Source organism: Saccoglossus kowalevskii, chromosome 17 (genome assembly GCF_978046115.1).
Source record: "Saccoglossus kowalevskii chromosome 17, keSacKowa6.1, whole genome shotgun sequence".
NCBI lineage: Eukaryota > Metazoa > Hemichordata > Enteropneusta > Harrimaniidae > Saccoglossus > Saccoglossus kowalevskii.
The window spans coordinates 11,643,725-11,658,630 of NC_140657.1; the positions used below are offsets into that span (position 1 = coordinate 11,643,725).

Consider the following 14,906-nt stretch of genomic DNA (forward strand, 5'->3'; position numbering starts at 1 on the left):
CACGGTCCGTGGTATAAGTTATACTCGTCGTGGTTTCCATAACTAAGTTTTTTTCAAAGGAGTGGTGTTGTTGACCCACGCCCAACCTGGGAACCAGCGGGCTACCCAATTTTCTGGTGTCTATCTAGATCTGTTGACCTGCCCGCCAACCAGGGACTTAGAGCAGCCCCCGTCGGTATGGACAGCACATATACATCTTGATAGTATATTTATATATGCTTTTAGTCACGTGATTTAAACTTTCAAACTCCCGAGCGACTTACCAATCTTTCTACTAACATCAGTCTCGATTGTAATTTAATAACGTCTCGATACATGTATTTTATGAATTTCCGGAAAATAAAAGCTATCATCAGTATTACGGCGATGTCTTTAAAAAACTCAGTAATTTGAAGCTTCCAGCAGAAACGTGCACAAACTTTAAGGAAATAATAGCTATAGGCAGTAGATAATGGGGATTATTAGATTACAACGCAATGAGTGTATGTCTCGTTTTCATTTACAGAGAACAGTTACGCTCCAAGAAGAGTTGGTACACACATGCCATATGTCAGTAATATTAAAGGCTGTTCCATTATTGATTATGGGTGTGATCGACCATGTTATGAGATGTGTACTTTCTCTTTTGCCGTATTGCTGTGATATCATTTATCTCAAATAGAAAACAATGAGAATACCGCATGAGTACTTATGTATGGCAGTGTTCTTCAGTATTTTAAGGTGAACTCATATATTAATTTATATTAAGTATTCGTGGTGTGATGTTGGTTAAAATAAATACAATGAACAAAATTACAATTGCAGCTTTAGTCTGTGCGTAATTCATCATCTCTCCCGAAGAACCGTAGTTTTACTATGAAAACATATTTTTGATTTGATAGAAAACGAACTTGTAGACATTAAGAGTAAATATCAACTCAGTAAATGTATTATATGTGGTGATTTCAATGCGCAAACTGATAGTAACCTACATTTGTATAGGTAATGAGAGTGAATCCTTTTTCCTAGCTGATGGCACTGACCCCGTCGATACTTTAGAAGCCCGCGTGTCAGAAGACCACGTGTAGTGGGTTATTACTAACCAATTCTGATAATTTTGATTTAAATAATGACTGTATCATTGATAGTAGACCAGAGTCCGAGCATCGGCCACTTGTATGTACATTACAAGGATTATTTATCTGATCAACCACGTGACATGTTACAATACTGGCACAGCGATCAAATCACGCAACATACACGCAGATATTAATGGGCGGATCGACATTGTGGAAGCTTTGTTAGCTTATTTGAAAGAAGTGCTTTCGATGAGTTATCAGAACAATTCTATTCAAATCTCAACCATAACTAAGTTAATAATTAGATTAATGTAATGTCAATTTTGTTGTCTGCAGAACATGGAACGTACTAAAAAGCTACAATCCGCATAATTTGGACAAAGGCTACAATATTCCCCTTGCATAAAAAGATGAAGCAAGAATGACGCTAACAGAAGGGTATCTTTACTCCAAGTGTTTACATTAATTTTTAAGCGGAAAGGTCGTCACCTGCGCACGCCAGGGAATTGAGTCCCAAGCGACGATACCCACGCCATAAACGAAAAGGCTCATGGGTAGACGCTTGTTTGTAAACAATGGCACGCTATGGCCGTCTGACGCATGCGCAGGTGACGACTCCCTCGCTTTAAATACTTAGTACTAGGATATTAGAGTGGCTTGATAACCTGCTCACCATCGCCACTCTAATTAAACGTTACATGTTATTGATTGGTTATTGATTTATTGTGCATATGACCTTTGACCGTGTATACCATCAACTGTTATTATACAAGTTTTCTAAAATTAGTTTAAAGCGGGAGGGTTGTCACCTGCGCACGCACGGGAATTGAGTCCCAAGCGTTGATAACAACACACGCTGAAAACGCAAAGGCTCATGAGTTGACGTTTGTTTGTAAACAATGACACGCTATGGTCATCTGACGCATGCGCAGATGACGACTACCCCTGCTTTAAAGGGAAATATTGTTGTATTTAGAAAAGAAGGAAGATTTCATGCTTCAGAATAATGGTTTATAAGGGTTGTGTTCTGCCAGTAGTCACACGCTACATTGAATTGAGGGTTATATTGACAAGTACGGGAAGTTTTACAGAGCGCAAAATCATTCAACTGATCTGGTACACAAATCTTTTATTTTGTAATTAAAAAGTTATTGTCAAATATCAGTGAAGTTTGGGTAATATGGATATGTACCAAATTGACCTGCCATAACATCCAACTTCGCTGCTAGAGGTGAACTAAGGCAGCGCACAATTACGTCATAAAGATTTGTAATTAGAAGTATTTAATCCGTATACTAGAAATAAATGCGGATGTCTATGCTTCTCAGTGTAAATGAATTTCAGTTGGCGCTTGCAGAAAACAACAAAATGTGTTTGGAATTTAAAAAAAAAAGGCTTTTGTCTACGTATACGGTTGGTGAAGTCTAGATCAACCAAGGTCCAAGCGACGATATAGCATTTATATCCCTATTTAAAGCGCGGGGGTCTTCATCTGCGCACGCGCGGGAATTGAGATAACAACACACGATATCAACACACGCTAAAAACGCAACGGCTCATGGGTAGGCGCTTGTTTATAAACAATATGCTATGGTCATCTGACGCGTGCGCAGGTGACGACTCCCCCGCTTTAAATAACCTTGTGGAGACGTCGATTTCTCAACAATATATGCCAATGCGAGTTGAATACAAATTGTGAAGCTCAACCAAAACGAACGTTAAATTAAACTTGAATTTAGAATATGATATTGAGACTGACAGTATGGTATTCAAGGTAGCACTGTGCAGGCTATGTGTGGCAATACATAACTAACCCCGGTAGGCACTGTAACGTTCCTAGACACGATAGACTACGCATCTATTGTAGCAATATGAATATAGAAGACGAGTACCATTTTTGTGTAATTTTCCCAGCCTTTCAAAATTAAAGGGGACATGCATTACACTGCAAATTCATACCTAGCTGAATTTTATGTTTTAGAACGTAAAATGTGTTGTTTTTTCCCGGATATTTTCAAATAATTAAATTGTTATGTACATTCAGTTTCAAACGTGACGGATAATAATGCTAACAGCGGATTTTATTTAGTTTAAACGAGCAGGTAGTGCTGGTGTCAATTTTGTAAATACAATGTAGAACAATTTAAATTTCTCTCTCTCTTTTTCTCTCTCTTTGGAATGTTCTGTTAGATCATACTTTATGGGGTATAATGGAACCATCAATGAAGTAATGATAATAATTTATTGTTTATGTTTACATACATTTTGTTTTCTAGTTCTGTTTTCGTCATATTATATCCTGATTACTCTTCATAATATACTCCCCCAAGCCTCTTTTTTCCTGGCGCCGAATATAGAGGTAATCATGGAGATTGCAAGGAGGATGCATTGACTGTAATAAACATTTCAATTATTGGTTTTTACATTTAAATTTATTGAAGTCAATAAATGTATATGTATTGTTACAATGATTTAAAAAAGGTAGAGTATGTTACAATGAATATAAAGTTTACAAAACGTCAACTGAAATGACAGTTATTTACAACATGTTTAGAAGATGTCTTCCTGTAGGCTCCTGGCTTTGATTAATTTGCCGTTATGACGTGCCGAAAACAGGGTTCTCATTTTCTCCTTCCAATATGCAGCGTCTCCTACGTAAGACGGGTGAAATCAGGCTCGTTCACAGCTGGTTGTGATTCGTTATTAAGAATATTTCACCCCTCTAACACTGTATTTTAAATAATGGACCATTACACTTTGTGGATTTTTCACCTATAGTATCAGCAACAAGGGGCTAGAGGGCGCAACCCACAAGAAATGACGACGTCTTTCTTTATACTTACGTCATAACTTCTGCCCTGAGACTATAGCGGAGTGTGTTCGCTATTCAATATTGCAGTGCTGAAAAAAACTGACTAGAGGTCTATTGATAATCTTTTACAGAAATAATACACCTTTCCAATAGAAAGCGCCCGCAAGCGACAAAGGGATTCGTGACGTAGTGTACATGTACGTAATCAATATCGTTCGAACAGACAAATCTGATTGGTTGTGTTGTAATTATTTTGTATCGACGGACAAACACGTATCGGTAGTATGAGCGGCCATCTTGGCAACCATTTACGTCACAGAATTGATTCGCCGCTAGAGGCTACAAACTTATCGCACATATTTATGCGGAATGTCATCTAGACATTGCAGTGTGAAACCATATGTAGAGTGTTCTGTCGATACAATTGTACACGGCTAAGTTGTTGATTTTATGCAAGTTTAAAGGCCAGTAGTCGTTGCACCACGCATGCGCGAGATATATGGGTCTCATATAAACAAAGATGGCGACTTTGACAGTTGCGCAGATCAATGAGTACAAACTGAGAGGTTACGAAGCTTTAATGATTAGGTATTTTTTAGGTGGTTGGAAGGTTGGAAGGCGTTAATTAGTGCAAGTCGCGCCAAGGTGAAACCTCATACTTGTGATTTCCAATAGAAGAGTACATTGGATTGTGGGAAAATCAATGTTTTTCAACACAAATGTCGCACATGCGCAGCGCGACGACTGCCGCGCTTTATAACAAATATCACTTGCTGCCCAGAATGCGGGGATACCCATTACATTTGTGCATATCAAAACAGGTCCATGTGTTCATACATATATAATGTATGAATGTTATTGAACCATAGTCAATATAAATTAATGATATGAATTCAGACACTGTGTCTTTACCTTTCAAAATTATTGTGTGTACCCTATTGCGATCAGTACTTGCCACGTCTTCTTTGTTGGTCAATTTGATGTCATTGTACCATTTTGTTAGTAGACAGTAATATCGTCACCAGCGCCCAACACCGTGACTGTTTGCTCAAATGATCACGTGGCAATTTAACAATGATCTCGCCTTTATGCGTCAGTTACAAGATGTTTCGCTGAATGTGACGTCATAACTACACGCAATGACGTAAGTCACTTCTATCAGTGAGCAAAAACAAATGAAACAACTGTGTCGGACACAGCAGCCACGTGTGCCGGTCGGGCAATTACCGGACGGGGATCGTCTAGCTCGGAGATCCCCGACTGTAAGATTCGAAAAAACATATTTCATCTTTTTGTGACTTGTTTGCGGTTCTGTGAACATAATCACCAGTGTAGCACAAAAAGTACAAAAATCGTCATTTTGGTAAACAGACTGCAAGCAATATATACAACGGGAATTATTAAAATACAGTGGATTAGAACTGTAGTTGTGAACATAGAAAAAGGGGAACGTCTTAATGCACATTATTCAGATACAATAAACAGTTAATTGACAACATGTCAAATCTATAGTTTAAAAATACACGATTTGTATTTAATTGTGTGCTTATGAGTACAGTGTTACTTAACGTAAGGACAACCGCGAACATTAGTTCCGCAAACAGACGGTACACTCAGCTCTATTGGCCCCTTTATATAATAACGAATAATGTCAAAGTTTGGACAAAACGGTTGAATTTTAAAATATATATCTATATATAAATCATTGATCCTTTCTAGTTTCTCTTAATATATTAGCATTATTACTGTCACGTGACTTAATCACGAAAGCAACTGAAACATTCAACGCACTACATTGCGACAGCCTCGCTCATGGTTACACGTGAACCTAGGAGGAAGCAGCGTGTCTGTTTTCCACGCTTGGGATATTTGCAGCGTAATGTGAGAACACAACACCCGTAAATGAAAGGTCACATGTTTGGCGACACCGTAATACGAGATTACCGTATTTTTCGAGACTGGGAGACTAGCTGGGAACTGCAAGTCATGACATACAGCTAGATACGTCTCTCAAATTTTAATAGTAGGTCATGTCGTGAATAAACAAGTATATCCACCAATCAGGAGTTGGAATGATTGCATAAATTCAGCTCATAAATATACATGTGTAAAAAACACCGTCTGGCATTAGTCGTGTTCCGCCAGGCAGCAACACATTTCACCCGTTTTAATCTGTAATATTTTTTCTGGGTTCTTCCCCGCAAATGAAAAATCCAAGCTCGACAGTAGCACAGAAAAATGTGAGCAGTGAATAGGCAAATTACATCATAAGTTTATCCAACCCAGACAAGGTAGGACGAAATTTGTTTTTCCCAACATTGTTTCATTGCAGCTCAGCAACATGTAATACAAAAGTCACATAATTCTCCAGTGAACGCACTGCGTCCAGTGTTTGTTTGCTCTTTTTCAATATATAATCCGCTCATATGTCATATCTCTTTTTGTTACTATTGGCCGACAAACGGTTATTGTGGAACTGGAAAAAAAAAAGAATCAATACTAAGTATTAATAATCAATAGCGCCACCACTCGACCAAATGCGGTTTTACGTCGACTAAATGCGGTTTGTATGTCGAAGGCATGTGCACTGTAAACATTATGTATTAATCGTGGTTTTAAGATGAGATGCATTATTCTAAACCTTTTTCCAACATAACCGAATCAATGCATGGTATAAGCTTATCAAACGCTGATTTTGGTTGAGGTTCTGTTTGTTTCTCTGCATCGTAAGTTGGTCACCTGATCCTTGTAACCATGGAAACACAAGCATCATTTGCGAAAAGTGCAGGACAACACAGAAACGTGTAACATTAACTCATTACCTTGAAACTATGTCCTTTCAATGGTTTTTCGCTTTTATGGTCGTCCGAAGATGGTGGTGAATTGGAGTAACGTCGCATGCTTAGCGAAGACTGGTAGGTGAAAGACGCCATCCTGTGTCAAGAGAGAGAGAGAGAAAGAGAGAGAGTGATGGTATTACAACACTTTAAGCCCGACTCATTTATTTCATACTAAGGGACAGACCGACAAAATCTAACAAAATAATGAACACATATCTGGAACGCATATGGTGCTTAGTAATTTTTTACAGCGACATAAATCATATATTCCCTATTTAACTGAATATTTACAAATAATATGAAATAACTCGGATATATTATATATAAGTTGTTAGTGATACAACATATTTTATAACTGAGTTATCATCAATAATTAAATCTCATTCTGTCACTCATGAAAAGTCAAGTAGCAGAGAATTTTATTAATCGGCTTGTGTAATTATAATATTTTGTATGGCTGCTTGCTGAACCATGTCAATTACTATGTACATTACACTAAGAATAAATTAAGGGTGGACACGGTCAATAGGCTGCTTACAAAGCAATTACTTAAATTGTTTCGATTTGTTAATTAAATTCACAGAAAACATTTTAGGGTCACTGAATTAATTGTTAAATTGTGAATGTTAGCATTTCCGCCAATGTTCAACTCAAAATGACAACCAGAGTTAGACAAAACAAAATAAACATATTGCAGTTGTGGAAAGCCTAGGTGACCTAATTCTTGAGCAGGCTCGCAAATTTATAGATGAACTGGCGAATATGTTCTGGCTAATTCAAATATTTGTGTAGTGGGAACGGTAACTAGGGAGAGATTTGAGTCCCTTGAAAAATACGATGTATTTCAAACACAGAAACCATTGTCGCAAATCGCGCCCTCTAGCTACAAAGCGCTTATTTGACTTAATGACAGGATTAACAAGATTATTCGCCAGGGAGTCGCTGCATGTATACATTATTGATATGTTATTCGCGATTAATAACGGAGGTAAAGCGTTGAATTGCGAGAAGCGGTACTGTTTTAATACTGTAGAATATTACCACCGGTAAAAACGGATCATCACAATGAAGCTCGCGAATCGTTCATTGCTCGTATGCTATCATTTCGATTGATCTGTCTCTATCGTTGAGCCATCTCAGTGCAAGCACAGCCTGCTGAGTGCGATTCATGTAACAAACCTCGTAAACTTTGAACTCACCTGTAACTTTCCCTTTTTCTAAAATTCTTTCTCATGTGTATATTTCTTGTACGTAGTATGCAAAGTACAAGTAATGTCGTTCCCGGTGTTCCCACGATTACCACGGCCACTATAATTTTGATGTACGTGTAATCAGGTGGTGGCGGGTAGTCTGTAAATATCAAGATTTTATTTTCATCCGGAACTTATTTTTGAGTTTCATAAACAAATACATTACACGCGACACCCGTGTAAACAAATGATGTATTGATTCAGAACTCGTCCATCGTACACGACGCCGTACGACGTGCATTATTAATTTTACAACACTATATTCGACGTATTTAGACGATTACCAATATAAAGTTAGTGACCTGATCGACTTACCAGGTGGTACTCCCATTAATATTGACGAATCGTCCTTTGTATCTGTACTATTACTGTCCAGGATACGGTAGTGAGAACCGTACTTCGAAATTGGTTTCGCTGAAACGACAACAAAATATCACGTGACTGGCAGAAGTAAAAGTTCATTTCGTAGTGCGCCAAATCACAATAAGAATTATATGTTGAAAATAAACAAGAATAAAGAATTGCTCCTGTGACGTCAAAATTACGTATATGGGAAAATAAATGTCGCTATAATTGGGCACATTGGGGGTACGGTGTAGTAGTTCGCCACCTAGAATATCAAATCTCTCAAAAAACATAATCTTCACTGATGCACAACTCAGATCTAAACGACTTTGGGCGGCTTTCTTGTCACCCATTTACGTCATCGGTAGAGTTTGCACTGTGTTGACATCTCGCATTAAATCAGTAGTTTGAATGGAGTGGTTAGGGTGGAATCATGATCACCCGTGACCAGTTATGTCAGTTTGATGACTCAAAGCACCTGTCACACGTTCACGGAATATTTTCCAGTATAGAAAACTCAGTTCAAGACGTTTAGCGTCAATAGCGACGTTTAATCACATTATTGAACCACTTATCGAGGTTGACATTTTTGGAAACATTTCTTTTTAAAGAAAAAAAAATCATCTTCCAAATCTCGAGAAATCGCAGTCAGAGAAATAAAACGGGCTTAACGTTGCATTTCCAGTTTGAGTGATCTGCAGAAAACCCCTCAATGATCCTTGCAAGTATTATAAGGGCTCCAGGCTGTCTACCGTTCATGATGAATCTTATCTAGCTAAATCCAAAAATCTAAAATTCATCTAGAATAAAGTACTATGTCATCAAAATGCAATAATAATGTAATTATGTTTAAATTGGTGATTAGACAACGTGGAATAGTTTCTCTCAAGTACTAGCTTCAGTGCTCCAATATTTCAGGAATTGTTTCCACACAAAACAAAATATATTATTTATTGCACGTATTGGCCACAATAATCAGTGTGAGGCCAGCTGTTTTCACATAATACAGTTTAAATCGAAAATTAATTGTTTCAATTTCAGATAAAGTAGCAAAAGAACTGCAAAAATTATCATAAATAAGATAAAGAAAAAACATTGACAGAAGCAATGCGGATATTAATCTCCATTTATTCTTACCTTTGTGCTCTTCCCTTGAATAATAACAGTAAAACTGAGTTCTATTATTACTTCCCTCATCGGTGAACGGTAGTGTTTCTCTTGTTTGGGGCCCGGAGTAAAACCTTCTATTAAAGTTCCATTCAATCTTTTCCAACGACACTGACATATCCTTGACTTGCTGACATTTATTGCCAAAGGGAAACAGCAGAAACGGCTTCTCTGTTGGTAGTTGGATGGGTTTCTCAGTATCTCCCGTCGCTTGGCAGCAATAGTAAGACTGCGTCGAATTAGGGGACGGTGATACATAAGGAGATGAAACACCCTCTTTTGACCACGTCGGGAAAGGCCAGATCAATGACCCTGGAAATAAAATTGTTTAGAAAACTCGATCTCAAAAACGAGCGTAGAAAGTTTTCTTATTTTTTCTTACGTCGTAATACTCGACCAAGTAAGTGTCGTTAACCAACCCAGAACGACTGATACTCAATGAGGCGCGAGAGAAAAATCAATAAAACCAACTAGAATCCGCAATTTGATGGATGACCAGGAGGTCATTATATCGACATTTATAGGAGATATACGTCTTCCAGTTCTTTCAAGGCACAAATCACATATTGCCTGGCATGTTCTAATCATTTTTTCAGAAGATAAATTCAGCGTGGAATCTTGAAATATCCATCAATCATTGCGTTAATGTTACATGACCAGTGCACAACGAGCGATTGAAAAAAATAATGCAAACGAAATTGATCACGGTGCACGGAAAAATAACTTCTGTATTGCAAGCTAAAGTGAAAATATATTTCAATTTGGGTATTTAAAAAAACACACCTGAAAACACCCATGTGATATATACTATTATTATACATCTGTCAACAAAACGCCGTAAGTTACAGCGTGCCGTAATTTTGCGGTATTTTACGGGGTATTTTCATCCTACTATATTAGGAAACGCGAATTCCAAATAAGGAATGATTACGCGCGTAAGCGTCCTCTAAAATAAAAAAACAAACAAGGCTCCCACCAGGGTTTGACTGGACTCCACACAAAGAAGTTCGCCGATTCTGTTCTAAGCATTCGGCATTTCGGCATTCCCATGATGGGAATGGAAGGAAAAGATGTATAATAATAAGGGTATTACGAGGATACCTCAAAGTATGCACTCAGGCAGTACGCTGTCGCATCGACCTTCGCTGCGTTTCGGTCGATACTACCGCTCGCTGTACTGTCTTCGTGCATACTTTGAGGTGTCCTCGTAATAACCTCATAATATGCTAATTATGATCTGAAAATTATAATAACTGAAGAAATAAATGAAGGATAATCAATTTGCGTAATACACTCCCACAATGAAATGAAGGCTACATATGCTGTTAAAGCACTCTGCATGAGGTCATTGCGAAAATGGTATTTGCGTCTTTTATTTATTTATTTTTTAAACGATAGGCCATTAATTTTGAAACTAGACAGTATCTTCACTTTTTTGCCTACAAATCCCTATCAAACCTACTGAAAAATGTAATGGTCAAAATAGGAGTTTCAATAAGGTACTGGGTAATATATAATGCAGACGTTAGGTTTTTCATTTAAACAAACATATACCCATTATATATTACATATCGCTTGAAATATTTACCTTAAATTCATTTCATGAAAGAATGCAAATCAAAAAAATTATATACATACATGCATATAAAATTGCTATTTAATTTTTTGTATTTTTTAATTCAAATCAGAACCACGTACGGTCTTCGGGTGTCAGGAACTCTTCATTCATAGTTGCGTGTTTTCTAATACGCATAATAAATACATACGTCCTTCAGTTTTGAAAATGAATTGTTTTTACATACCTTCCGTAAAACCACGTGGGCAATTATACGACGCGTTTAACACGCCGTGGTTGTAAGGGCTAGATGTACTATTCGTTATTGGAGCGAAGTTAACGGCCACAGACGGTGACAACATGGAGTATGTACAATATTTCCCAGCTGGCCACGCGTTGTTAGTCGTTTCGCCATCATCTGCGTCACTTCCCTGTGTCCTCGTGCATATGTCTATATTGAAAGTGTCATTCGTTGATTGCCCGGATAAATGAGAATTGTTCCACAGTGTCGGTTGTAAAATGTTTGTCGTTGAAAGATTGACAAATATCGAGGTTTCTTGCCAGACGCTGGACGCGCCTGTGAAAAAGAACATGTACAGTTAAGAAAATATATAGATAGTATGTGCGATGACTACAAAACTACGATCATCGTTTCAACTGACAATAGAATAAATACGGTTTTCATCCGTATTTCTAAATAAAATCTAGCATTACACTTTTTATATAAATCGCGCCCTCTACCTTAGACGCGCCAATGTGAAAGGATGGGTGTTGACAATGTTGTTGGTCGCTTAGTCATTTGCTCGTTTATAGTTAGTGAATTTCGCAAAAATGTTGTGTGTGTGAACTGCCTTACTTTTGCCCCGTCCACAACTGACTTGAAAAGGTATATTGAGCAATTTGTTGTGTAACAAGCCAAATAGTTCCGAGTCTGTTGTCAACTCCAGAACATGCGCGGTTGTTCACTTCCCACTCGTCTCCACGCGACGACTAGCGTGACCACCTCAACAATCGTTGAGTCATAAAATTGTCAATAACGCGCAAGACAGACTCACCTGGGCAGCCTCGTTTTGGTTTCGGCAGTGCGTAAATCCCAGCGGGCCAATCAGCAACTCCTTAGAAAAGAGAACATTAATCAAGTCAGTCAATAAAGCAAACAAATCACACTGTCCATATGATCACGGCATATGTGCACAAGCTTCCATACATCGTTCATTTATTATTTTTTAGAATATACCCCCAGTATTATTTAACGGAAAGATAGTTTGTATATTTTAAGTTTGTTCAACAACGCTTTAAACATGCAACATATATATTCATAGTGTTGTCAGGCACTGAATGTTCTTGAATTATGTTGTATTATAAAATAAAATTGTTTATTCTACAGCACATTATATAATATTCGTTCGATGAAAATGAAAAACACGTGTGCGCATGTGCGTTGATTATTAGTGTTCATAGTAAAACAATCGGCGCGCATGCGTATTTGAGAATGTAATTGTTTCATCGAAAGATTACAAGAACAGTGTGTTTAATTCACTTTATAAATCACACTATAATATATCCTCGACAGACACATTATCCAGCAACAACATTGAAAATTCTCGTCCATGTTACATCTTATATAATATATAGTCGTTAACTTGGCCCACGTTTTAATCAACGCTGTTTTACAGAATGGGTACCGCAGAAAAAAATGGGATTTCCTAGTTAATATAGAAAGGGTGAGCGAGCACGACTGCGTTCTCACTTTCAGATTCCAGAGAAGGAGAATGAGTACTCGACAACTAGGTACTAGAGGATTGTATATATAAACCCTGAATATTTATATAAAATATTTTACCCATGCTTAACAAAAAGCTTCGTATGCAAGTAATCTCTCCGCCCAGGTGAACTAAAATAATTATACATGGAGAAAAATGTTTTGTATGGTGAAATAAGGACTGAAAAAAGTGACAATTGTTCAGCGTAACGTTAGCTTTTCACAGTCCCCGATGAAATTAAATAAAACCCGGAAAATCCATGAATAAGATATGTATAATACTTCCAATAGAGGCACTTATATTTTCTAATCATCTTGGCGAATGCAGCTGTCTGTTGACGTATCAAACAATCTGGCTTATTGAAATCAATGCCTTATTGTATATGTATGTAATACAACAACGTCACGTGATCATTACGTCAGCAAATGAAATTAGGCGCATTCACACACGTATCATAGAATACACGTGTTTACCTATGATGGAGACAATACGCCTGCAATACCTCCTGCTGATTAAAGTCGCGGCACATATTCTGCACGTCTGACTCCTCTTTCTTTGCAATTCTAAATTGCGTTTGCTTGTATATGTTAGTGTGGTTCACGTTCCGTTCGTGGCTAATACAAGTCCATGACGTCTTTCGTATCAATAGTATAATTATGATGAACACGCGAAACTAGTAGATATAACACGTTTGTGTTAAATTTTTCTATTTATATCATTTTGTCTGATTCAACATTTGCATTATCATCATTTACAGTTATTATATTTTATGAAATATAAAATATTTGATACGTTGGGTCAGTATATATCCAAAATTACTTATTTTACTTTTACGTTATATTAGTATGCTTAAAACCTTAATTTAAAACGCATTCCGTCCTTTACTTGTCTATCTGCTCCACACGTTTTTGGGGAATGCGCGAGATAAAAATAAACACCGCGAATTGAATTACTCCATCGTGTATACGCTTAATCACGAATACATGGATTGCTTTACTCGCTATAAATACACTATACCGAGCAAGAAAAAAAGTAGAGTGCATGCACGCTAATTAAAAACAGTATCACAGTACTCATCTACATTGCGAGTTTAGTGTAATACAACAAACTGAAAAAAAAGATTCCCAATTGACTAATTGCTTTGATGACGCATCCTAGTGCCATTTGGATAATTGCTCGTTGGCGCCTGCGGCAATGTCTGGGTTTGATCATCTGGGTGTCTGCATTAGAGTATGTAATAAAAAATACTACTACTATAAATAGGAAACCTTTTCAATATATATTATTGCATCACGACGTTATCTACGAGCTTCGCTTTGTCTCATTTAGTGACTGCAACGTAGTTAAGTAAAAATTGTAGGAGATCAGACTTCCGTCTTTGAAGTGGATCCTACCTTCGAATAAAAATATTCTCTGTTATCATGATGATATTGGTAGTCACAATAATGATTTTGAAGACAAAAAATAGCGTTTTACGTATTCTGTCTACATTTGCACAGTAATAGTATATTTACAAGTTATATTAACGCGGTCGGTATATATAATACACGCCTTGTACCACGTTGCGTGGGAATAATAACTGTAGCGTTTTAAAATGTAAATTAAATGTATTCACCATTAGACTAAACTAATGTTTGGCTCGGTTCATATACAATAATTGTAGATGAACAAAGTACTGTGAAGTCAGCAAACAACAATAAAACATTTGTTTGTATTAACCAGTGTGTTTGTGTTTTATCCTTGCTAGTTAAGACCATAGTCAGATTGGGCATGAACCTGTCCACAAAAGAATAACATCTAATTACATATTGGCAGTAAAAATTGCTGACCCTTGACCTTGTCAGTTTCAAATATATTATCGGACAAATGAAGTTGTTGGGTATAATGTTTAGCAACCACTTCAAAATAAACAAAAAACTACAAAAAGGAAGTTTCAGTATGTTAATTAAGTTTATCGTAAAGTAGACGTGGTTCTGGCTTCTGAGTGGTCCGTGTCAACAGATGGTAGAAATAAAAGAATGATGTTTTGATGGCGATATTGTGTTGACCTTGCCCTGAACTTGAAATTAATTTAGATCAGCGAGTGTATCGACGATGTTAGTTATGCATGTAAGTT

General features: G+C 37.2%; 1 protein-coding gene across 2 annotated transcripts in view; it reads right to left on the minus strand.

The window, feature by feature from the left end:
* Positions 1 to 3,468: 3,468 nt before the first annotated feature.
* The window catches only part of LOC100373234 (uncharacterized), a 49,727-nt gene continuing 38,289 nt past the window's right edge, over positions 3,469 to 14,906 (minus strand). For both annotated transcript variants that reach the window (XM_085492145.1, XM_078013327.2), the window contains exons 3-9: positions 12,083 to 12,142; positions 11,275 to 11,604; positions 9,443 to 9,784; positions 8,276 to 8,374; positions 7,910 to 8,060; positions 6,693 to 6,804; positions 3,469 to 6,346 (exon numbers count right to left, since the gene is read on the minus strand). In XM_085492145.1, the coding sequence (XP_085348271.1) occupies positions 6,293 to 6,346; positions 6,693 to 6,804; positions 7,910 to 8,060; positions 8,276 to 8,374; positions 9,443 to 9,784; positions 11,275 to 11,604; positions 12,083 to 12,142 (1,148 nt within the window). In that variant the 3' untranslated portion in view covers positions 3,469 to 6,292. The remainder of the gene's footprint in view (positions 6,347 to 6,692; positions 6,805 to 7,909; positions 8,061 to 8,275; positions 8,375 to 9,442; positions 9,785 to 11,274; positions 11,605 to 12,082; positions 12,143 to 14,906) is intronic.